Source organism: Festucalex cinctus, chromosome 1 (assembly GCF_051991245.1).
Source record: "Festucalex cinctus isolate MCC-2025b chromosome 1, RoL_Fcin_1.0, whole genome shotgun sequence".
NCBI classification, from domain to species: Eukaryota; Metazoa; Chordata; class Actinopteri; order Syngnathiformes; family Syngnathidae; genus Festucalex; species Festucalex cinctus.
Genome location: NC_135411.1, coordinates 2,285,994 through 2,310,974, shown reverse-complemented (window position 1 = coordinate 2,310,974; position 24,981 = coordinate 2,285,994). Strand labels below are relative to the sequence as shown.

At 41.8% G+C, this 24,981-nt stretch overlaps 1 protein-coding gene across 3 annotated transcripts; it reads right to left on the bottom strand.

The window, feature by feature from the left end:
- Positions 1 to 364: 364 nt before the first annotated feature.
- smg7 (SMG7 nonsense mediated mRNA decay factor) lies at positions 365 to 23,622 on the bottom strand. 3 transcript variants are annotated; one of them, XM_077505582.1, is made up of 23 exons: positions 23,478 to 23,622; positions 22,874 to 22,905; positions 21,264 to 21,381; positions 21,045 to 21,177; positions 19,205 to 19,382; positions 19,008 to 19,079; positions 17,951 to 18,101; positions 16,327 to 16,462; positions 16,118 to 16,259; positions 14,271 to 14,436; positions 14,117 to 14,187; positions 12,294 to 12,354; positions 12,075 to 12,194; positions 10,682 to 11,138; positions 9,269 to 9,413; positions 8,877 to 9,193; positions 7,387 to 7,668; positions 6,272 to 6,424; positions 6,073 to 6,147; positions 4,365 to 4,518; positions 4,112 to 4,294; positions 2,228 to 2,376; positions 365 to 1,422 (listed from the first exon to the last, which is right to left on the bottom strand). In XM_077505582.1, exons 1-23 carry the CDS (start codon positions 23,501 to 23,503, stop codon positions 1,309 to 1,311), a joined length of 3,435 nt encoding a protein of 1,144 aa, XP_077361708.1. In that variant the 5' UTR covers positions 23,504 to 23,622; the 3' UTR covers positions 365 to 1,308. The 3 variants fall into 3 exon arrangements, with proteins under 3 accessions (XP_077361708.1, XP_077361716.1, XP_077361726.1); XM_077505590.1 differs by lacking the exon at positions 6,272 to 6,424; XM_077505600.1 differs by lacking the exons at positions 6,073 to 6,147; positions 6,272 to 6,424.
- Positions 23,623 to 24,981: the final 1,359 nt, after the last annotated feature.

Below are 24,981 nucleotides of genomic sequence, written 5' to 3'. Positions count from 1 at the left end.
TTAAATTTGTAACAAGAAACGCCATTTGATATCCGGGCAGAATTATAAAAAAAAAAAAAAATCTGTATTATCTATTTTTTTCCTTTTTTTATTTTTTTGTGATTCATATAAATTAGATTTAAAGAGTGATTAGCACAACTAATCAATCGTCAAATTAATTGACAACTGCTTCCAGATCTTGATATTTTCAGCCTCTTTTGAACTTTTGACGACATTAACTTTCAAAACAAGTCTGCTTTTACTTTGGAAACAAATCAGTGATCAATATTCAAAATTCAAAATAGGAAACTGAATGTTTCGGAATGCGTCTGAATGAGTTGCTTTAAAAAAAAACAAAAAAAACCACCTCCAAACACACACAAACTGTGCATCAGTTACGAGCGTTTTGCTATTTATTGGCAGCAAAGGACACAAAAAAGAAAGCGGAAAAAGATGACACGTGATCTGAAGCAGCTTGACGTTCTTCATCATGTTGTCTTCCTCGCATTTCAAAGTAGATGATTTGTCATCCGACATGGCCGACGGCCACCTTCATCAGCGGCGAGCGTTTCCTCCTCTCCACGGCCGTGCAACAGAAAGGAGGCGGGGCTTCGGGCCGGCCGTCACGTGGCCTCGCCAATCTTAATAATAATAATAATTTTTTTAAAAAGCGGACGACTTCCGTCACCTTTTAAAAAGTGTTTAAAAATGTTCCAGGTCCAGACGATTTCCCGTCTTGTTCGACAACTGGCAGAAGAAGGAAAAAAAAAAAAAAAGCGAGCACAGGCTAAGCTAAGCTAAACTAGTGATCTTAACGGTCAGGATGATTACAGTTAAGCTAGCTAAAAAGACAGCTAACTAACAAATGACTAACTACATCGTTTCTCTCTCCACCTTTTTGCACATTTACATTTTTCAGACGTCTTTTTGTCATCTTCATCAGCAAGGAAAGGGAAAAAAAGTCTGACGTGGGTAATCAATCTTGCGAATGACCCGATCACCGCAGGGTCCCCGCTCCCCCTCTCGTACTCGCCAAAGACGCAAAGAAGGGCCACGAAAAAGCCTCATTTGCGCTCACGTTGTGTACTTTCTTTTTTGTTGTTGTTGTTGTTGTTGTTGAACGTGCGCGGAAGTGTTAGCGATGACGACGACATGCGCGAGCGGGGAGTTTTCCGCGACGGGCTCCGGTCGGGTCCAGCTCCCCCTTCAAAGAGGAGGCGGTCTCGTTCGAGGGGGGGTGGAGTTTTTCCCCACCCCGACTCCGCCCACCCAGCGATTATACCGGTGTCGGTCAAAGTGCGACGGCCATTTTGGCGGCGGCGTGCGGGTTCAGTGCGGCGGGTTCATGGCGCCGTGGCCTCGCTGTTGCTTCTGCTTCTGCTGAAGCAGGAGCTGCTCCAGCGCCGACGGGCCCGGCTGCATCATCGAGCTCGACCAGATCGACTGCAACCACAAACAAACAACAAACAAACAACCGACTCTGTCATAATAAAGTCCAAAATGGAAAACAGACAAATGAAAGGTCAAGTCAAACAAATCAAAAATTTGCTTCAAGGCGAGTTTAGTAAAAGGCTCCGCCCACTCTGATCCGTTGTCGCCAGTCGCGTCTGCTCGGCTCACCTGATAGACTGGTGAAAATAAAAACACGGATATAAAAAGTATCATTTGAAAATTATATAAAAAATAAATATAATTGGAAATAAAAGGAACAAAAAATATATATACATAAATAAATACATTTGTATTTCATTTTTTGAATTATTTTTTTATATTCATTTTTATTTTCACTTTTAGTCATTTATTTATTTTTAATTATTGCAGTTTTGGTCCATACTGCCAAGTCAAAATGTTATTCAAATGAGTGGGCGGTCCTATTTTGTGGGATATAATTTTCAAATTATATATATATATATTTTTTTATATCCGTTTTTCTTTCCACTTTTAGTCCTTTCTTCATTTAGAATTTTGTCAGTTTTGGTCCTCCATATGAAGTTGAGGCCACGTGAAAAATGTGGAAGGCCAAGCGGGAGTTTGGCGCTCCCGCTTATGAGCTCCAGTTAGGAGGCGAGCGGCAACATTTTGAGGGACTCCAAAATTGGAGTGCATGCCAATAATGAAGGCCAGCTGTTTCGGAGCGCCGGATGTAACAACATCACCAATTTGCCCGACCAATTGAAACATGGCTGTCGGATGTAACATCCGACTTGTCCGGCGGCGTCCGCACGACCTTACGGCGACCTCTTGCTACCTTGAAGCTGTCCAGCAGCACGCTGGAGGACGACTCTTCCATCGGAGAGTCCTGATTGGTCCAGGAGCTGGCGCCGGGCGGGGCCTGGTGCCAGCCGCCGTCCGGAACGGCAGCCGGCAGGTAATCCAAGCCGAAGCCGCTGACGCCACCTGTGCCACATGCAAACGCGCGCTGAAAAAAAAACTGACAACATACTGCAAAAAAATACATACAAAAATAAAAAAGTACAACAATATCGCCGGCTTTTCATTTGTGTCCATATTGCAGCTTTAACTCACTAATTTCCCTTCTACGTTCCAGCAGCAAAATGTATTTTGAAAAAAAAACAAAACAAGGAATACATCTCCTGGTCGATTAGCAGATCGCGTCACAATCAAGGTCATTTGAATAAACTAAAACTAATGAAAAAACGAAAATTCAAACAATGTCGTTAATGAAACAAAAAAACAAAAACACTATTTACAAAAGGAAAACTAACTGAAACTCAATTTTATGTTTAAAAAAAATAAGTGAAACTAACTATATAGCAAAAATATTGTTGGTTTTCGCCTTTGGAAATGAACTGACTGCATGAGCCTTTGGGGATGTTTTGAAATGTGATTTCAAGTACATTTAATTTGATAGGAACCGTAATAAGGACGTTTGAAAGTGTGTCATACACACGAGTGATGTCATCGAGCAGCAGCCAATAGAAAAGCACCTTCAAATGACATCACTCCCATGGTGTTTTTTTTAAATATTGCGCACAAGTAATACCCATAAAAAAACTGAAACTAATACCTAAAGTAACTAAAACTAAACATTTGTTTAAAAACTAAAACTAATAAAAAGTAACACAGCCACCCTGAAAACTAACTCAATTAAAAAAAATAAAATAAATAAATAAAAAAAAATAAAAAAACTAGTGATGTAACTTTAGCCAAACATCACGATACGATAATTATCATGATATTGTGGGGAAGTTGTGATACAAAAAAAGGTCACAATATTAAAAAAAAAAAAAAAAAAAAAGGTCATACTGAAAAAACAATATTACGCTTTTGTAAATTACTGATACAAAAAATATGAAAATGTTATAAATATATATTAAAAAAAATATATAAATACAATCTATATAGATCAGGGATGTCAAACTCATGTTAGCTCAGGGGCCGCATGGAGGAAAATATATTACCAAGTGGGCCGCGTCGGTAAAATCACGGTATAAAAACAATTACCTTAATTTATATGCAGATTTGTAGACTAGCCCTAAATTACGGAGCTCAACTGTAATCATGTTGCGCCGAAAAATAACACAAATGCAAATGGACCGCGACAACATTGCCGGTATACGTTCCGGACGTGTTAAATTGATTGATTGATTGATTAATTAGTCCAACATTACAATATATATTTTTTTTAACTTTACAAAATCATCTCGCGGGCCGGATTAAACCCCTTTGCGGGCCTGATCCGGCCCACGGGCCGTATGTTTGACACCTCTGATATAGATTGAGGCACTTACTTGCTAATGCACGCACACATCGAGCTCCTCCACATATTGACTCGATTCACAAGTTTATTATGTTCTACTTCATCTGAACATTATTATTATTATGATTTATTATTAGGATTATTATTTGCACTCAAAAACTAGCCGCCAGAGGGTGCTACAACTGCACAAATGGAAATCAACCTGAACTTTTTCACAGACGCGCTGCTTTTAATATCGTGTCATGACGACGACGATATATTGTGGCAGTTTTAATATCACAATATTATGATATTGCCATTTATCGTTACATCCCTATAAAAAAAAAAAAAATGAACGGAAATGAAAACAAACTCAGGTGCAAATTGCAAAACTCTAATAAGCCAGGCGGCAAAGCAAATTTTGTAGCTCACCTGTCTTGTCAGCCTTCCAGCGATCGAGCGCTCTGCGCTCGCGACTGTCCGGCGTGCCGATGGGCCCGAAGTTGGAGAAGGGCGCGGCGGCGGCGGCGGCGGCGTGGTTGTGGGTGGGCGGCGAGGAAGGCAGGCTGCTGGGGTTGGACGAGTGAGGGGATTGGCTGGCCGGGGTGGAGTGATCTGCCAATCGGGAGAGCGGTCAGCCATCGGCACCGTGTTGTCGCCGCACGCACGCGCGCACGTTCCGCACCTGAGCTGGCGGGCAGCGAGGGCGACCACGGCGTCCACTCAAACAGGGAGTACAGCGACGTCTCCTGGTGCATCATGGGAGCGTCGCGCTTGGAGCCGGACGCCGCCACGTTCTTCCCGTACGCTTGACTGAAGATGCTGTTCTGGTTGTACTCCTGACAAACAAACACAACACACAAATGAAAGCAACAAGTCACACATTTTTTAAAAATACACATTCTCGATCTCCCAAGAAAGTCAAAGAGTGAATTTGCATCATAGAAGCAGACAGGACACATGACTCAAACTCCGAACACGAAATGAGTCCACCAATCTGTAACGCGCGACGGCAATTAAGCTAAATTTGCATATGACACTGATAAAAGTTGCTCGCCTCGGCGACTCGGCTGGACATAAAACGACGCGACGTCACTCGAATTTAGGGATGTGCTCAAAAAATGGAGACGGCAATATATCGTTGCAGGCCTGATGACAATACACGTATCGATACGCGGGCGTCAGAATCGATATTGCTCGTTAACGTTAAACAGGCAGTTAACGTTTGCCGTTGCAGCTAAAAAATAAAAACCAGCAGCATCTTTGAAGTTAATTGCCTACAATTAATGCAAAAAATAGCTCACCCGTGATTGGACACTGTCTTGCTAAGAAAAATGAAAGCAAAGGAAGAATATTAATATTTATTTACTTATAAACTTAACATTGCACATGTCTTAATGTACCAGTTTTCCTATATTTTGTTAGAAAAACAAAATAGAATGTGTTACATGAAAAAAAAATCAGTTTTTATTTCCCCAAATATTTCAAATAAGCACATTTTAGAGCTGTCATTTTAATACGTTGATATTTTTGCTCATGCCTATTAATAATTGTTCCTGTGGTATCTATGAAAGTTGCAAATTTAGACCAGGCACGCCGCTTTGGTGGTTAATATCTTGTGCTGATGATGACATCACCTGTGCCGTCGGTAACAGCCAATCACGGCTCACCTGTTTTCTGGGGTTGGTCAACAAACTGAGCCATGATTGGCCGTGAGTGACCTACTTCCTCAGCACAAGTGATGTCATCATCAGTCGACAGCAAGTGGGAAAATTAACCCTTTTTCAAAGTATGAATTGTACATGAAAAATAATGAAGTTTACCACATGAATTCGAGACTACTGAAAATGGCTCAATGAGTCAATTATGCCTTTAACATCCTCTGTAGGGGTGTTAAAAAAAAAATCGATTCGGCGATATATCGCGATACTACATCGCGCGATTCTCGAATCGATTCAATAAGGGCAGAATCGATTTTTTTTTTTTTTTTTTTAGGATTCACACCTTGAGCATGGACGAATGTTATATGAACGGAACATTAAGCCTTAATATTTTATTTCAATGCTGTTCAAACATGAAACAAATTACAACCTCTATAAGACTGAAATTTCAGATAAATAAATAATACATTTTCATATAAATCTTACACTCTACAAGCTTACTGATTAATATTTTCTAAATTTGAATGAAAAAAAATCGCAACAATCGACTTATAAATTCGTATCGGGATTAATCGGTATCGAATCGAATCGTGACCTGTGAATCGTGATACGAATCGAATCGTCAGGTACGAGGCAATTCACACCCCTAATCCTCTGGAACGAAAATGTTTGTGGATCTCATAAAAAGGTGAAAATGTATAACAACGCTCACGATCCGTGAGAGGGGCTGACCTGCGCAGGCAAGAGGGGAGACGATTGGCCGAGAGCCTCGGGACCGCCGTCCGTCTGTCTGCTGTGATTGGCCAGCTGGGGGAAGACGAAGAAGAGAAGGAGGAGACACGATGAAAGGACGGGGCGGGCACGGCGCGAGCGCAGACCGACGAGAAAGGAGGAAACGAGAAAAACGAGGATCGAGCGCGGGGGAACGTACAAACATGTTGCGTCCGGGAAGCGCGCTAAGAGGAGCGGACAGAGCCCGGAAGAAATCGGGAGGCTTAGAAAAGAGCGGCTCGTCCTCATCCTCCACATCGGCGGCCAGAGATTTCAACAGGTCGGGAGGGAGAAGAGGCGAGCGCGTCGTCTCCTGAGCGGCGGGAGGAGAGAAAGCGGAAAAAAAAAGAAAAGGGTGGAAAAGAGCGACAGGCACAGGAAAGTCAGCAAGATGGGCTGGAAACACAAACGCACGCTTCACACTGGCTGACAACAAACACAACATGACCGATTTTCACTAAACGATAACCGACGCTTGCAAATTCTTTGGGAAAAGTTCGACTTGAAACTCGACACCGAAAATCTAAACAGGGTTTGCAACCCGTGTTCATTTTGACAACAATTTTTTTTTTAGTTTTAGTTATTGACTACAATTTATTGAAGTTTTAGTCGTCATTTAGTCATATTGATTGTATTTTAGAAAAAAAAAAAAAATTGTCAACAAAAAAAGATCAATTTGAATCGACAAAAAAAAAAGAAGAGCAATTTAGTCTAAATTGACAGTTTAGTCAATATTTTCCTTCAGCATACATTTCAACTTTTATACAGAAAATGATAACACACCGATTTGTTTGACACGCAAGACACGTTTAATACAACGGTGTCTTTATTAAATCATTTGCTCCCAAAAACGTATAAAAATATGTTCTATTTTAAATGTTTGGAGAGTCCCAAAGACGTATTTATACGTTTGTTTGTTTGTTTTTTATCTTAGAACATAGGCTTTGATGAAGCCTCTCAACTGCAAAGAACGGTTGAAGAAATGCTAGTTATTACAAAAACGGCCACAGGTGGCTGCAGAGTATAAGAGAACAACCAGGGCCATGTTGCAACAAGCTCTTTTTGCCAGTGTTTTCACCAGGAATGTTGCAAAATGGAAACAGAAATATATATCTTTTTATTTTCCTGATGAAAAAAAAACAATTTTATTTTTCGTTTAATTTTTGTCTGAAAAAAAAAAAATCGTGACGAAAATGTTTTCGTTGACGACATGATCAGTGTTTGAATCCGAAGCAGGTCTCCAAACCCGACTGCAAAGCGTTAAGCTTGGCTCACCTCAAAGGGGGTCCCTCTGGGCCCGGCGTCCTGCTGGAGAGCCGAGGGTCGCTTCATCCTGTCGTCGGACGGCCTGAAGGAGGCGGCGTCCCAGTAGGGCGGGAACTTCATCTTCTTGTCCACCACGGTGCAGGCGGGCGCCATCTGCTGCTCGTACACCTTGACGGCATCCTGAGGCGTCAAGTAGAAGGTTTGCGGCTTGAGCGACATCTGGACGGACGGCGGATGCTTCTGCAGCGCCGCCCCGCTCGGACTCCACAGCTGCGCGTCCTGCAGGAACGCCTTCACACAGCCCAACGCAAACACGTCAACACGCACGGCTGGATGGAGGACGCAAAAAAGCAAAACCCAAACATCCAACATGACCCATCTCGACGGCATCCTTATTGCAGCAAAATTCATATTTCAAGTGTTGATGTCAAAGTTGAAGCATTAATTAGTCACAAAAAAATACTGACTTAATGAGGCATGTATGTAACGCATTTGCTCCCAAAGACGTATTTATCCGTTTTTTTGTTTTGTTTTGCTAAAGCATACAGAATGCTTCGATGCAGTCTCTCAACTGCAAATTACGGTTGATGAAATGCTAAGATATTACACAAATGGCCAGCAGGTGGCAGCTACAGGTAGGAACCTCCGGCTACCTCACGATACGATACTAATTTGCGATACAAGGCTCACGATAATTATCTCACGATATGACGATTAGCGGTATATTGCTCAGGTAATAAAAGCCCCGATAATCTACGATGAAACTAATCATAATATAATAAAATAATAATATAAATTAATACAATTAAAATAAAATAATGAAATAAATTATCAATGAATAATAAAAAATAAATAAAAATACAAATATTTAAAAAATAATTTAAAAATAATAATACATGATATAAATACATTATAAATATAAATGAAATAATAAAATATAAAAATAAATATCTATAATAATAAAAAATAAATAAAAAAAACTAAGCTCGAGTCTTCTTCACCTGAAGACTTCCATCCATTTCCCCGCCACTCTTCTGAGCTGTTATAGTGGCTGTATATGACCTACAAATATTTCAATACTTGTGTCGGCGTATCGATAATCTATCGGGAGACAATGTATCACGATTTATCGCGATATCGATATATCTTCACACTCCTTGTGGCAGCAGCGCAAAGGAGATCAACCAGGACCATTTTGAAAAAAAAAACCTCAATTACTCACAATTCTAAATAGATTTGTGAAGAATGATAAAACTTAACTGCTATGTGAAAAAAAACATGCGTCCATTTTTGTCACCTTTTACATTTGCATTCAAGTTTCATCCCTAAAACATGACAAATGTAAAAAAAAATTTTTAAAAAACTGATAGAAATGACATCTAAGCCAAGTGCAGTTGGCTGGGAGTCACTTGACTGTAATTGCTCTTGAGGGCCCCCTAGTGGTCACAGCGCAGGAGCCCGATTGGCCTCAGGTTGACGGTGGGCGGTACACAACTGACCTGCTGCAGGTGGGCTGGACTCTTGGCCATCGCCACCTGCTGGACGGGCTTGGTGGGCGACGTCACCTGCAGCTGGGAGGGGGCCTGCTGCTGCTGCTGCTGCTGCTGCTGGCCGGGCCCCGAGGAGCCGGGCCCCGACGGCCTCTGCTGACTGTACGGGATGTGCGACTGCTTCCCGCCGCCGGCCGCCTGCGAGCCCGCCTGCTGCAGGAAGGGGCCCGGCACGGACACGCCGGCCGAGAAGGCGAAGCCCGGAGTCACCTGCAGGCCCGGGAACGCCACCGGGGGCGGGATGACGAAGGCGGACGGCGGGAAGCCTGCAAAAAACATTTGACACCGGCGCTCACGCAACTCGCGTGCTTGCGTTTGGCCGTGCGTGCGCGCGCGCATACCGGGGCGACTCGGCAGAGGCGGGAAAGCTCCGGGGTGATGGATCGGGATGAACTGAGAAGAGCAAGTGGCCGCCTGCGTTTGGGTCGCCGGAGTCTTCTTGGCCTCCGACACCGGAGTCTTCCTCAGTTCTGTCTGACCTTTCACCTGGAAGGAGGAAGACAAATTGGGGTGAGGTCAAGATGGACAAGAGGAGGAAGAACAAGACTAAAAGAAGACGGAAAAAAAAGAAAAGGAGAATGGCGAGGAGACACGGAAGACAGAAGATGACTCCGAGTCGAGTTCTGACGAGAAGACAGGTGTCCAAATGGAGGCCCGTGGGCCAGATCCAGCTCGCAACATCATCTTATGCAAATCATGTACGTCATTTTGTTTTGTTTTGTTTTGTTCTTTTTTTAAGTGTCTTGAGGCGCATGCACCTGACAGAGCAGGAATGCAGCATGTTGGAATTTCATGTTGTCCTCTATTTCCTGGTTCCGTTCAGCGCTCGTCATTTTTCTCCAATGGGAGTACAGATCGTCACGTGGGTCGACGTGATTGTGCAATATAGTCCACTTGCAAAAAGCACCGTGTGAATATGAACCGCACCAAAGGGAAAAAAATAAAAGTCCGCTTTTGGTCCGGACCAAACAAGCAAACTAAAGGACTTTCCTAGTTTGAAAATACCGTAAATTTGAAGATATAATCCACATTTTTCATAGAAACGTATGCAAAAGTGAGTCAGTTGCCGGACAGAAAAATGTTTTTCACAAGTCAAACTAAAGTAAGCTGATGAGTCTTCTTCGTCTGAAGACTTGCGTCCATTTCCCCGCCACTCTAATGAGGCACTCCCCCTAGTGGCCCGCCAAGTCATCGCTCAATAAGTCATGGACAATAAAGCGGTTATTGCGGCTGTATAATAACTACAAATATCGCGATACTTGCGGAGGCGTATCGATAAGCTATCGGGAGACAAAGTATCACAATTTATCGCGATATCGATATATCGTCACACTCCTAAATGTAACTACGTCACAATACATTCATATTCATCGATGTAAATGTTAAATTACAGTTAATTACTTGCATTTCTTAACTGGAAAATGTCAGTGTTTGAATATTATGCTCGTGTTATTTTCCGACTTTTCAGAGAATATGGCAGGTTTATTTTTTTATTTTAATTTGTTTTGCGCTGTTCACGTTAACTATTTCATTATTGTTCAAATAAACATTGATTGTGATCTAGTAAGGCATTCATTATTTAAATTTGTGACCAAATACACTAGAAATATTGATGTTGGGTGGAATGGAAAGTTATTTTAGATTGATACACGAATATGCAAAAAAATGACACCTCTTCATTAAACTGCTGCGACCTAAACCGTGAAACTCCAGGGCTGAAAATGAGAGAAATCGGGAGTTTGATGGAAGCTGACCTGTTTTCCAGCCTCAGGAACTTTCTCCTGAGAAGCTTTCTTGGTCTCGCACTTCCTCTTGCCGTCTCTCTTCAGCTCGCTTTTCCCCGTCGCCGTCGCCGCCGCCGCCGCCGCCGCCGCCGCTGCCCCGTTGCCTTTGGCCAGGTCGCGCCGCTCCTTCCCGCCATCCTTCTGATGCGGCGCGCGGCCGGGCTCGCGGCTCAGCTCGCGCGGTTTGATGTTTTCCTTGAAGGTGACGACGGGCCGCTCGGCGCCGTCCCCCCACGAGCCGGCGGCTTTCCCCGCCGACAGCACCGACTTGAGGCCGGCGTTGGCGCCCTCGCCGGCCGCCCGCTCGCCGTTGGATGCCTCCTGCAGCACGCACGGCTCCGTCTCCTCCGGCTCCTCGATGGCCTGCTCGGGAATGTCGCTGAGGAAAAGCAGCAGGCCGTCCTCGCTGGTGCGACACTGGATGAGCCTGTGACGAAAGGGGCGGAGTCAACAATGTCAAAAAATAAAAATAAAAAAACAAAAACTCATCAAGTCAATCAAAGTCCCAACATTGCTGATATAGCGACAATATAGCTCAACCTGTGCACTGGATTGGCTGGCAACCAGTTTGGGGTGTACCCCGCCTACTGCCCAAAGCCAGCTGGGATAGGCTCCAGCACCCCCCGCGACCCTTGTGAAAAATAAGCAGTCAAGAAAATGGAAGGATGTATGGAAATGATGGATGGATATCTGAACCTTAAAGGTAGCCCCTCTTGGCCAACGTATGCAAATAATTACGATGGCGTATTAGGGCCACGTATAAATATGTATTTTTTAAAAGGGCGGGGGCAATATTCCGAGAAAAACTCAATTTGCAAGTTTAGAAAGTGGCAAATTTGCAGCTTTCTGAAGTGGCAAATTTGCAAGAAAAAAAACCCAGAATCATTTGCAAGTTTAAAAAGTGGAAAATTTATGAGAAAAAAAAAAAACTCAAAATTTGCAAGTTTAGAAAGTGGCAAATTTGCAAGAAAACCCCCCAGAATCATTTGCAAATGATTGGGTTGATTGAGGAAAAAAAAAAAAAAAAAAAAGAAGCTGTTTTTATTGACCCCAATTTTTTTTAAAGGACGTTTTAGAGCTATAATTTTAATACCATGATACCGCAACACCTCCATATTTTTGCTCATGGATATCATAGCGTCTAAATCTAATATTGGCTCATGCCTACTTCAAAGTAACATGTAGTGATGTCTGAGTGGTCAAAAAAATAGCACGTTAGATTCGGTGTTATTCTCAAATGTGTATAGAGTAACGCGTTACTGGCTTGACTCCTTACAACTTCACTTGAACGGAGTCAATATGCGCTGCGTTTTCGCTGAGCAAGTCCTACAAGACTTTTTCGGTCCGACTTTGGGCGCCTCACCCGGGCTGGTTGTCGGCGATCCACTTTCCCAGCGCGACCAGCCTCTGGTGACGCGTGCGCAGCAGAAGCACGTCGCGGTCCACCGGAACGCTCTGGTGACCTTTGGTGAAGTCCACCGACCTGAAAGAAAGAGTTGAGCGCTTTCACAAAAACCAACGCAAGCGTCCGCTCCTGCCGCTGACGACTACGGACGGCATCGTGAGGCAAAAAAAAGGTTACCTGAGGGCCGGCCGCAGGGCCAGGAAGCCTTGAAGCTCAAACTCCTCCGGCAGCGGCGTCACTGAAGACCGACGACGACAAAACATTTATTCACAGGATTCTCAGTCCAACAATAACATTCGTTTGCTTTGAATTGGCTGCGTTTTAGAGACAAAGATATTTTGGACAATTAATTGAAAAAAAATTTCCAATTTTTTTTTTTTCACCAGATAAGCACAATTTCACTGGTAAGCTGCCATAAGAGAAGCCGAACCACTTGTTTGTGGAGTCCCAATTGAGAGGTGTGTGCACCTCCCAATAGGTCAGTACAGTGCAGTACAATTTCAACAGAACGTATACAAATAGGACTTTGACGTAAAAAATATGGAGTAAAAAATAGGGATGTAACGATAACGGCAATATGGTGATATTGCGACATTAAAACTGCCACATATAACCTCCCCACAATATCATGATAACTATCGTATTTTGACCTTCATATTGTGATATTGTATCATGACGTTTGGATATTGCTACATCCAGTGAAAATTGCCTCAGAGTTTGACCTAATTCACGGAGAAATACGTGACAGTCAGTTTAGACCAGGGGTGGCAAACTGCGGTCCTCGAGGGCCGGAGTCCTGCAGGTTTTATAGATTTCCCTACTCGAAGTGCAGCTGATTCCAATTAACAGGCTCGTTATCAGGATTCTGCAGAGCTTGCTGATGAGCTGATCATTAATCAGCTGTGTTGAAGAAGGGAAATATCCAAAACCAGCAGGAATGCGGCCCTCGAGGACCGGATCTCGCCACCCCTGGTTTAGACCATAAACATGATGACACAATTAGAGTTAAATAAATCAGAGACAATGATGGCAGAGCTCTCTTTTTTTTTTTTTCCTTCCTTTCTCTCAACCAGAAACGCTTTGCGCTGGTTAGGGAGTACTCGGCTGTAGCTTTAACTTCGTCAACGAAAACTTGGGGAGAAAAAAAAAAAAAAAAAGGTTTCCTCAACACACATTTTTCACTTGACTAAAACTAGATTCAACGAGACTAAATCTATCATGAATAATAACTGGGACTAAATCAGTATGCATTTTCCTCAACTAATGAAGACGAGACGAAAATGTACTGCACTTAATAAAAAACTGGACTAAAATTTATGGACATTTTTAGTTCAGGAACAAAAATGAGACAAAAAATATGGTTTTGTAAAATATTGTTTCTGCTAATCTGTCACTGTGACACCGTCATGTGACACACCCCCTTCAAATCTGCAGCTAGTGAGCAACATGCACAAACACACGGGACGGACAGCTGATGCATTCACGGTGAATGGTTAAAAAAATAATAATAATTATAGTTATAATGCAACATTAATCCAATGTTCCAACAATAATGTTAATCCGACCACTAGCTAATGCTGGCTAATTTACTTGTTGACATGCTGTACTGTAATTATGTGTTATGTTGTTTTTCATCAAAAAGATGAGAGAAAATTTGATATGAATTAGTTTTGGATCAGAAATATTCAACATAATCTGCTGACAAAAAAAAAAAAAAAACAGGAGTTACAGGGGTTGATTGTCCTGACTAAAATGAGATGAAAATGCTGACAGTTTTTGTTGACTAAATCGAGATGAATAAATTAGGATGTTTTCTTGGACTAAAATGCAGCTCAATTTATAGACGACTAAAAATGGAATCACCATGATAAAAACTGACAAGCATGATGGAAATCGGACTAAAAACTGAGACTAAATATAAAAACGGTGGATAAAATTAAAGACTGCTATGCTGAAAAAATATCTCACTGAAAAAACGGTTCTAAGGACAAAAGATGTACCTGGGGACGCGGACACGTGCTGGTCCTTGGGCTGGAAGCTGTTGAGGATGGACACCAGCCAGGGCCAGACGCTGCAAAGTGACAGCCGACCCGAGTGAGAGTCGGTCCTCCTGGGCGAAGTGGAAGACGGGACGGGGGTGGGGGGGGGACTTACTGCTGCCTCTGGTCCACGGCGGCCTCGTGGAACACGCCGGGCTTCAGACGGAGCCAGTCCAGAGAAACTTTGATGGCCGGCAGGGGACACTCTCCCGCCGACGTCTCCTCCTCGTCTCGGTTCTTGTTGAGTAGAACCTGGCTGCACATCAGGCCCAGGAAGGACACTGCGGAGACGAGTATTTTGCACGCAAGTTCATATTTAAGTGCGCGCCACATCATACATTATGGTACAGGATTGTAATATGGTGCCCCGCTCTGCCACAACATCTTCACTCGTCAGTGATGTTCACTTCATGGACCGTTGGAAAACTAATTAAATCCAATATGTACTTCAGCAGCGTCACATGAACTCAACTCAATAACTCCTTCACATCTATGTAGTCAGCATTAGGGACGCTCCGATCGATCGGCCACCGATCATAATCGGACGATATTTGTGAAAAAGTACATGATTGGAATATTTGATCAAAGCCTTTTATTTCTGTTCAAAAATCCAATCACCCGTCGTTCATACTTGGCAACCTGCCTGAGAGAACAACTTGAGGGCACAGTGTGGCGGCAACTTTCTCATCCAGCACCCCACCCACGTCGCCCCTATGGGGGCCCCTCCCCCTCGCATATGTCTATTGTTAAAAAAAAAAAAAAAAAAAAAAACATTCATGGATCAGTCCTTCACAAAACAGCAGAAAAAAAACATTTCCGAGAGAGAACATGAACCAAAAAGAGGGCAACAAACGATGAGGACATCAGTTAAAAAGGTAAATAACCATCATTTTTATTCTTTACTCTATTCATTGTTTTTTACATTATGCACAACTCTCATTTATTGTGCAATCTAATTGGAACATGTATTTGTTACATGTTTTGATGCATTTTTATGCTTTATAAAACATCTATGTCTGAATTTTGGGAGGCTTGGAACGGATTAGGGCATTTCCATGGAAAATGCGTCTCTACTTACAAAACGTTCTACTTAAGAAGGTAAGAGGTACCACTGTATGGAGCTCGGATGTCAGTCCTGTTGAGGCTGCCGATTAGTTCAATCTGTTCTAGCTTAAAACTGCTCATTTGAAGGTTTTCTCTTTGTTTGTTTTTTAACTGAATAGATGATGCATTGTGCCAGAAAAGGTTTTGTATTAATTCTCTTGAAAATGTTTTTGCCTAAAATTAAGGTGATTATATGGTGGTTGTTTTTTTGTTTGTTTGTTTTTTTTTTTTTACCGGTAATATAGCCACTCACCATAAATACATTGGGGAAAAAAAATATCGATGATCAATGTGATCGGTATCAGCCGATCTTACTCATTGATGATCGGTATCAGTATCGGCAGCTTAAAACCCTGATCGGAGCATCCCTAGTCAGCATATTTATTTTGTTTTTATTGCATTGTACCGTGTGAAAATGTAATCTACTGTGAGGAAAAGTGGTTCAGACAATGGATGAATGGATGATGTCATTTATGTATGTTTTTGTTTTTTATTTATGTACTGTATAGAAAGTATATACAGGACTGCCTCAGTTGCTACATGTAAGCTGAATTCTTAAATGTTATTCCACAAGTGGAGTGCCACGGCTAGACAAGTCGGGGCACATGTTGCCAAAAAAATATTTTGATTTGACTAGAGTTTTAAAAATGACAGCTGTCATATACATACAGGATTCTATTGTGATAAATGAGCCTTGGCTCAGTAAAGTTGGGTAAACTGCATGTCAGCAAGATTTGAATAACGGACATCATTAGTTGAACCCTTTTGTACAAAAAAAAGAAAGAAAGAAAAACTTCTGACACCTGAAAAGTGGCGTGAATGTCCAAAGTGGCCCCCCAACGCGGTTTGGGTTCTTACTGAAAAGTCCGAGTAACTGGAACCAGCTGAGCGCCTGCTGACCGTCGGCCGCCAACTCTCGCAGGTGATGCAGCTCAAACAGGTTGATGACCGTCAGGTGGACCAGCTGCTGCGAGCTGAAGGCCTTCTGCATGATCAGCCTCTGCGCGCGCAAGCATACGCGTCAGTCAGCGTGGCGGCCGGCGGGTTATGGCGGGCGGGGCGCCTACCTGGAATTGCTCCTCCAGACGTTCCCTCAGAGCGTCCAGCTGCTCCACACTCTTGCTCAGGTACACGTGTCCGTGGAACTTGATGAAGGCCTTGACGAAGTCGGACACGCTCCACTTGCCTCTCGACTCCTCGCGGCTGCGCAGACATGTCGTCGGCTTTTAGACAGCATCGTTTGCACCCACCCCCCTCCGAATCGCAATTATATCAAAGGAAAGATGGTTTTGGAGCCGTGAATGACATCATTTCAATCACTTAAAGGGATAGTTGGGATTTTTTGTTGACATGAATCTCTTATTTCATCCTCACCTCCAGTGTGTGCAATCAGCACTTGTTGCAGCATGTTGGCTGTCGTCATGGAAATAAAGTTTTTTTCTTCTAAAAACAATTTGTGTTCAAAAGAGTGATACATTTGCACAGAAAACTCCTTCCTGAAAAAAAAGTCAACAAGTAGCTACTGGCCTTAACGCGGTTCTAACCAGACTTGTGTAAAAAGACTACTGTACGCCCAAGCGCTTCTTTTGGGTCCTTCCCGACTCTGAATTTCACATGAGCGATGAGCATGCTTAGCGACTCCCGTTTGGCCTTGTGAAAGCGCAACTTTTAATAGGGTTAATTCATTTGTCACCACGGAGGTCTGTCCGTTCGGCAGTGAGGCAAGTTAGCTTCGCACCTCGGCTTTCGTATGGCTCCCCGTTAGCTGTAGAATAGATTTTTACAATTTTGCTCCTGGTCTATAAATAACTGAATGGTTTGGGTCCTGAAAATATTCAACAATTCCTCAATGAACACAAACCCAGCAGGGCTCAGAAAGCTACAGACTTGGGCTAATAAGTATTTATTTTAGATTTTTGTCGGATGCAAGACATAAAAACAAAACAAAACAAAAAAACAGTACCGATAAGAATACTGTAAAGGCACGGAATCAACGAGCATTATCGATAATATTGATAGACCAATGTTTTCTTTTCAAAGGCCGACGACAATGCTGATTATTATTAATCAAGGAGGCCGACAACTGATATTCATTTGCAGTACAGAAAAAATATTAGCCTCAAAATTAAAAAAAAAAAAAATTGTACATTCTCTTTTAATTTCAAAATTATCAGGAATTTACAGCTTTATTTAAAAATAATAGAAACTGCAGCGAACTTCCAGGGTCATCAGCATGGGTTAAGCTAAATTAAAAACTAAGCAAGTAAATAGTGTAAACTGTAAATAAAGTTTTCCAAAATTTCAAAAAAAATTAATTTTAATTGTTTTATTTTTTTTAAATAAAAAGTGTAGGGAGTTCCCAGTGTCAGCATCATTTTTTATTGTATTTTTTTTATGTAGTGGAAGTTTAAATAAATCCATAAATGAAAAGTTCCCCGTGTCTCACTGAGTGACAAATATATGTGGCCTGGTCAATAAATCGGTCTATCCCTAATCGATAATGCTAGTATTATCATTCAAATCTTAACGAAGACAGGAGTAACTATGCTAAAGGTGGTTTCAAGGCTGCCTCTCATTTTTAGAATCGGAACCAGCTATCCTCCGATTATTTTGACTCAAAAGGGAAGTCGATTTACTAAGAAAAACAAACGGAATGTGAAGAGGCTCCAAAGCGATTTCCGTGGCGCGTACCTCTCCAGCGCCTTGGACAGCGCCTTCTGCAGGTTGGTGGAGGCTGCGGGGAAGGGGAACTTGACGGCGATGCTGCGGCAGTAGTAGAAGATGGTGGTCAGGTGGTCTCCTTTGGAGGATGCCAAGATGGCCAGCTGGTTGTACGGCTGACCTGAATGGAACACACAACAATCAACAGCAACAGCATCATAATAACTCTTTGGAACGTATCATTGGATGCTATCGCTGGTCTCCCTTAGCTCGAATCTAAGAGGTAATGTTGGAAACTATCATGGGAAATTGTGTTGGAAGTTCACTTCATTAAGCAACTCACAATGGCCTACTTCGGCTTTGGAATGACATGTTACAGTAAAGTAATCATTCAAGTAGGGCACTTAAAAAGAAACTGCAGCTGAAACAAAACTGTACAATCATAAAAATCAAATGTAAACAACAACAATTAACAGAATTGATAATCAAAATAAATAAATGTCTTCTTCAAAAACACACTTCAAAACCCCATGAATATTTTTTTGCAAGAAATTTTAATTGAGTTTTATAGTCTTTTGACTAAAATTAATTTTTCATTCATTATTATATTCATTATTATTTATGGTCAGCTTTGTCTCGTTTGATTTTAATAATGCTGCAAAAGGAATAAATAATTGGGATGTTATTTTCCGTTCTGTGTTATTATTCTGGATATGTAACAATATTATATTGTAATCTCACCAGACCCCGAGAACCAAAACATATATTTTTTAATTGGCAAGTTATTTGGTTCAGAAGCATAATAAGTATAATAAGTACTGTACTTGTACTTTGAATCCTATAGTGAGATTATAGTATTGCATTGTTATATTGATAAAAATGACTTGTCTGAAACTAAACTCACAATTTTCATGCATTTTAATGTGTAAAATCGCAATATTGTTTTGAAAACCCGCAATTCGCTTTTGTTATTCCAAAATGGTGCAGCGCTAATAGTAAAATTTTATGCCTCGCTTTGTAAATGGTGAAGCAGCAACATATTGCAAATGCAGACAAGATGGCCGCCACGATGGAGCATGGGACTCACCATTGGACGGAACCAGCTGGGCGGCGTGCCGGTAGTAGGACTCGGCCTGGCTGGTCTGGTTGCGGTAGCGCGCTGAAAGCGGCAAAAAAGATGAAGAACGTCAGACGTCATCTCTCCATCGGCACCGTTGGCCTCGCATCGCATCGCATCCCGTCGCGTCGCGTCACGTCACGTCACGTCACGTGGCTCCTCCTCACCGATGTCGCCCAGGTGCACCAGGCAGTGCTGGCAGATGTACGAGCACGAGCTGGGCTGCGGCGTCACAATGCCGCCGCCGCCGCCGCCGCCCTTTCTGTTGCTGATGATGCCCAGCCGCGAAGACTTGACGCGACACGGCAGGTCAACGTTAAAGACGCTGCACAGCTCCTGTAACAGCTACACATGTGACCAGAGTTATTAGAGTTTGGGAATTTTTATTTTAGTTCGTTTTGCTATATAAATAAACTTGAGTTGAGTTGAGTTTTATGGAAACATTCACTTGGAAAAAAAAAAACTTTTTCTGGCTATTTTTTGGGGGGAACTTTGCTTTTTGAGTATTTTTTTTTTAGCATGTTTTTCTGTTTTACTGAATATTTTTTTTTCTGTCATAAAAAAATATTCAATATTTGTTTTTTGTTTTTTTTTCCTTGTTAAAAATAGTGAGCACAAACCCCCCACCACCTCTTCGGCCCTATATTAATTGCCTACGAGCTGTATATGTCTCACCTGTATGTAGGGGCGATATGGTAAAAATGTCATATCATGATTCTTTAATTAGTTTTTAGATTTAGTTTTTTTTCATTTAAAAAAAAAAAAAAAACATTTTTATTTTTATCTTATGGTTTTTATTTTATTTCATGAACGAAATTGTTTTTTGAATTTTAGTTGTCGTTTTTTCGTTAGTTTTAGTTAACGAAAATAACCTTGCATTTGACTCACCAAAGCACACGCAACCCGGACGCAGTTTCGCCATTTCAATTAAACTGTTTACATGACACTACTACGGAATGAAAAAAAAGGGATAACCCAACCATTCGTCCCATTGAAATTCCACTCAGATTTTTTTTTCCCCCCACACAGGAGGTATTTATCTGGAGCATTTTCATTCCATTTGGCCGTTCGTATTCATTGTAATCGGATTACATGGCTCCATGCAAACTAGTGATAGACCAATATGGGTTTTTTTCAAGGCCGATACGGATACAAATTGTTAGTTGTCAAGGAGGCTGATAACAGATATTTCAAGCCAATACTGTATTCATTTGCAGTAAAATTGAAAAAAAATATTTTAAACTATATTGACAGATTTGTTTAAAAAAAATAATAATAATAATTGCCTGCGATTGGCTGGCAACCAGTCCAGGGTGTCCCCCGCCTACTTCCCAGAGCCAGCTGAGATAGGTTCCAGCACCCCCCTTGTGAGGAATAAGCGGTCAAGAAAATGGATGGATGGATGGATGGATGAAAAAATTGCAGTGAGCTTCCAGGGTCATTTGCATGTGTTAAGCTAAAAATAAAAAGTAAAAAAATAAAAGTAAATAGATTCCTAAGGATTTCTACTGTAAATACAGTTTTCTAAAATTTCAACATAATTTGTCAATTTAATTTTTCTAAATAAAAAGTGTAAGGAGTTCCTATTTTTTTCTAAAGTGGAAATTTAAATAGATCCATAAATGAATGCGCATTTAGCTAATTTGGGTTTTTTGTTAAGGTTGGTGAAACATTTCAAAAGATCTTTGCAGTGAAAAATTGTCTGATTATGTTCCAAATTTGTTTACGACAAATAAAAACTGTGTGTGAACATCTTACAATTCCTGAGGAAAACCCCAAATTCGCTACGTTCGCAACTATTCACCGCTTTATCAGCCTTCAGATTTAAAAATGCCGCTAATTGTCAAAATGCCAAATATCGGCGCCGATAAATCGGTCTTATCCCTACTGTTGACAAGCAGACTCACAGCAACAAGCGGAGAGATGTGGCTTTGAGTGTTAAAAAAAATAAATAAAAAGGTTGCCAATTGTTGGAACCTGTTTTAGCCATCACAACATTTGACTCACCTGAGTGTAAAATCCGCTGGCCGCCTCCAGGAACAAGGACAGGTTGGCCTGCACCTCGCTGCGGTTGGGGTTGGCCCGGTTCTTGGCCTGGCTCTGCAAGGTGGTGATCTGGTTCTTGAAGGCGTGGTTCCACCTGCAATCGGGAGGGATGACAGTTTTACGGTCACGAGCGTGACGGGGAACGTCACGAACTGGCGGGGAAGAGCGGACGCCGCTTACAGGTCCTGCTCCGCCTTCTTGTCCAAGGCGTACTCCAGGTCCGTCACCAGCATCTTCTGGTAGAGGTCCTGCAGAGCCTGGCGGGACGTCCACACCTCAGCCGCCGCCAGCTTGGAGTCTGCGCCGTGCAAAACACGTACGTACATTATTTTAAAACGTTATCGAAGAAAACCGAAGGTTCCGACGCTGTGAAACTACCCCGAATGCACCATTTTTCCTTGCGTAGCATTAGCAACTGCCATGTGTGTAGCGTGTTAGCTGCTTATTCTGTTGTCCCTAAGTGTCCGTTAACTTGTTTAATGACACTGCAGTTGGAGTTAACTGTCAAACTAATAAATACACAATAAGAAATTGTTACATCCATTGAATATATGAATACAAAACATGCTTCGTTTTTAAAACATCGCTAGCCTAGCACTAACAGGAAGTTGGCAAATGCTAACAGGAAGTTAGCATCGACTTCGGGAGTGTTTTTCTTTCAATTAACGAATACCCACACACAAATTCTTACCAATGCGTGAAAAACGAGGTCTTTTAAGCATAACTTTCTTCTGTACTCACTTTAAGTGTGTACGCCATGGATGCACGGCACCACAGTGCCCCCAAGAGGCCAAAACGCAGAGGCACAGTCAATGTTGTTTTTTCAGTTGCTATTATTTTAGTTTATTCTTTTCTTATTTCACTTTGTTTTTATTTTGTCATTGTCCTTTCAAGTTATATAATATAAAGTTGATATTTCAAGGATTTAAATACTTTTTTTTCCTCAAAATTCAAGGATGCAAACATCCCCAAAAAAAAATTTTTTATTTCCCCCGAGGTCCCAGGTTAGCCCAGTAAGATAAAAATATATAAAAGAAAATGTTAATGATTAACAACAGTTGTAAACAAGTAAGAATGGTTTTATTATTGACACATAAATCTATAGAATAACCTTGTATAATTCATGATTTCTTTTGTATGGACCTGACATTTAAAGCAAAGAATCGTAATAGAGAAAGTTTTTGCACAAGTGGCACCCATTAAAAATGAATTGGGAAAGGGGTTCATTTTATGCATTATGCATATTTTTAATAAATAATCGGCAGATTAATTAAATGTTTAAAAAAATCAAAAAGCATTTTCGTTTCTATTTTATTTTGTTAACAAAATTGTTTTTGAATTTTAGTTGCAGTTTTTTTTCCGTTAGTTTGTTAACTAAAATGACCTTGGTTTTAGTTAAAGTTATACTTGCATTTAAAATGGCAATACGAGCATTCATCCAAGAACAGTGTGTTCTGTTGCCATGGCAACAGGCTGCGATTTCACACCAAGTCACGAGCGTGATTATGCGTAACTTTTCATCAATTTTGCATTCACGCGTCATATCATTGTGACTTGAATGGCTTATATTCGTCCTGTGTTGTTACCACGGTAACCACACGTCACCAACATGATGACCACATGCAACTTTATCATATAATTGCACAGCTCTCATTTGAAAATGACATAATACACGTCTTCCTTGCCCTGAGCGCAATGCATCCTGTTGCCATGGAAACGGAACTTTTCATCACTTCATGGGAGCAGCTGTCCTTCAAAGATGAATCGAGGTTTCGCCGTTAGGTGCTCACCTGTCATGTCCGCCTTCAGGGCCTCTGCCTGTCTGCTCGTCAACACAACAAAAGCAACAGGTTAGACAAAAACACATTTCATTTCATCCCCCGCACTGACGTCAGCAGCCCAAACGTCATTAGAATGTCGTCGTGACGCACAAAGTCTCCGGCAGCGACCGGACTGTCTAAAGTAGCCGCACAACAACAACAACCATCTGTGTTAAGGATATTGACAGCCTACACTGGTGACGTCACACAACCTTGTCCAACAACGGCAATGTTAACCAAAAAAAAAAAAAAAAGCTAAAGCTAGGTAGCAACATGGGACGACTTCGTGTGGCAGGGGGGAAACGAGATTTATTTCGGCTGATAAACATTCTCAAGTCAAAGTGAAGGTGACGTTTAAAAACACGATGCTACAATGTTAGCAAAAGTGACTTTATCCCGCATAGTCTGGCGACATCGACTGTTTGTTGACGTTCGAAGCTAGCTAGCTAGCCGCCGCTAGCTTTAGCCATTAGCACGCCACGAAAACAGCAGCGAGCGTCGCCTTCCCGGGGTCACTACTCGCCGCTCGTCCTGAAGCCGCGTGTCGGCGTGTGAGGCCGCGGGCGCAACCTACCGTAAAAAGTGAGCGCAGAGGCTCATCGTGACGGCTCGCCCGCGTTCACGCTACGACGAGCTCACGGGGGGCTAACTGCGCGAACGCCGCCGCCATATTGTTGCTTCCTGTCGGGGGAGGGCGGGGGTGGGTATTAGCGTGGCAGCTTTCGGTGATTTTCGGAAGCATTCGGCTCAGCACGAACAATCAAACCCAAACGACCCCCCCCATACTTTGATTGTTTTGGATTAAATAATAATAATAATAATAATAATAATAATAATAATAAAATAATAATATTAGTAATAATATTTTGTAATGCATTTTATATTTCAACAATCTCAAAGTGCCGAGCAAAAGGTCAAAATTCAAAATAATTAAATAAATAAATAGACTAAAAGTGCAAATAAAAATGGACATTAAAAAATATTTCGAAAATTATGTAAAAAAAAAAAACTATATATATATATATATAAATGGAAATAAAAAGAGTTAGCCAAACCATATGTTTGTAAGACAATTTGAATGTTTTGCCATTGCTTATGTTGTACCTTGAAGCTGTTCCAAACAGAATAAAATAAAAACCCAAATGCTTTTTAAAAAACAAAAACTAACCGAGGTGTGATGTCATCTGGCAGCGCTTTTTCATTCACACACTAAGCTTCTGTGGGTGAGTGAGTGAAAAAAAAAATAATAATTCGTGCGTGCTTTCAAATTGCCGCGGGAGTGACGTCAAGCAGCTGACACGTTCGCCCGGCCCCGTTTGCGACGCGCCACCCCCGCTCTGCGATTGGCTAGAGGGTTGTAAATACTGTCTTTCCACAGAAACGTCCCGCTGTTTACAAAACAAACACAAAATGGTAAAATACAGGCTTTAGGACGAAATTACCACAAAAGATGAACAAAAACACAGATGTGTAGACTAGTGATGTGCTTCTCGGGTCGAATCCCTGAAGCGTGTGCCGAGTAATGTAGATGAGTGGTTCATGAACGGCGTGTCGATGCGTGTGTTGATGACGTACGTGGTGACGTTTGAAGCCCCACGAAGCAGGTGTACCACGTGACTGATTCAGGAAATGATTCGCTCGGTTTGAGTGTAGTTCGAAATAAAAGCGGCAAAGAAACGCTATGGATTCCCCTTCACTTTTTGTGTTTTCGGGTCCCTTATTGCGCTACTTTTTTTGCTTTTGGCATTCGATTTGACGAGCTTCTTTTTGCGATGGAACCAGCAAGAAAGAGATTTTCCCTTGTTTAGGAGCACTTTGAGCAGATCTCACCTCAGAAGGTAATGCACTGTAATTACGGTACTATTTTAACAGATTCCAATAATAAAATAAAATAAAATGTGACAACAGATAAAATTCACATTTTTCTGTTCACAGTTGAAAGTCCCCTTCAGTACTGGGAATCACAGAAATATACGCGTCCAATTCTATACAAACTTGCTATCTCATATCGATGCACCCCTGCTTCATCAGTACCATGTGAAAGAGTTTTTTTCCAAAGCAGGTGAAATTCTCTGCAA

Coding starts and splice junctions, on each gene's coding strand:
- smg7 (XM_077505582.1), bottom strand. CDS start 23,503: ATGAGCCTCTGCGCTCACTTTTTACG. Junction 16,463..17,950: donor CTGTCCAAGGCGCTGGAGAG/GTACGCGCCACG, acceptor ATGTCTGCGCAG/CCGCGAGGAGTCGAGAGGCA. Junction 4,519..6,072: donor CTCCCCTCTTGCCTGCGCAG/GTCAGCCCCTCT, acceptor TTTGTTTGTCAG/GAGTACAACCAGAACAGCAT.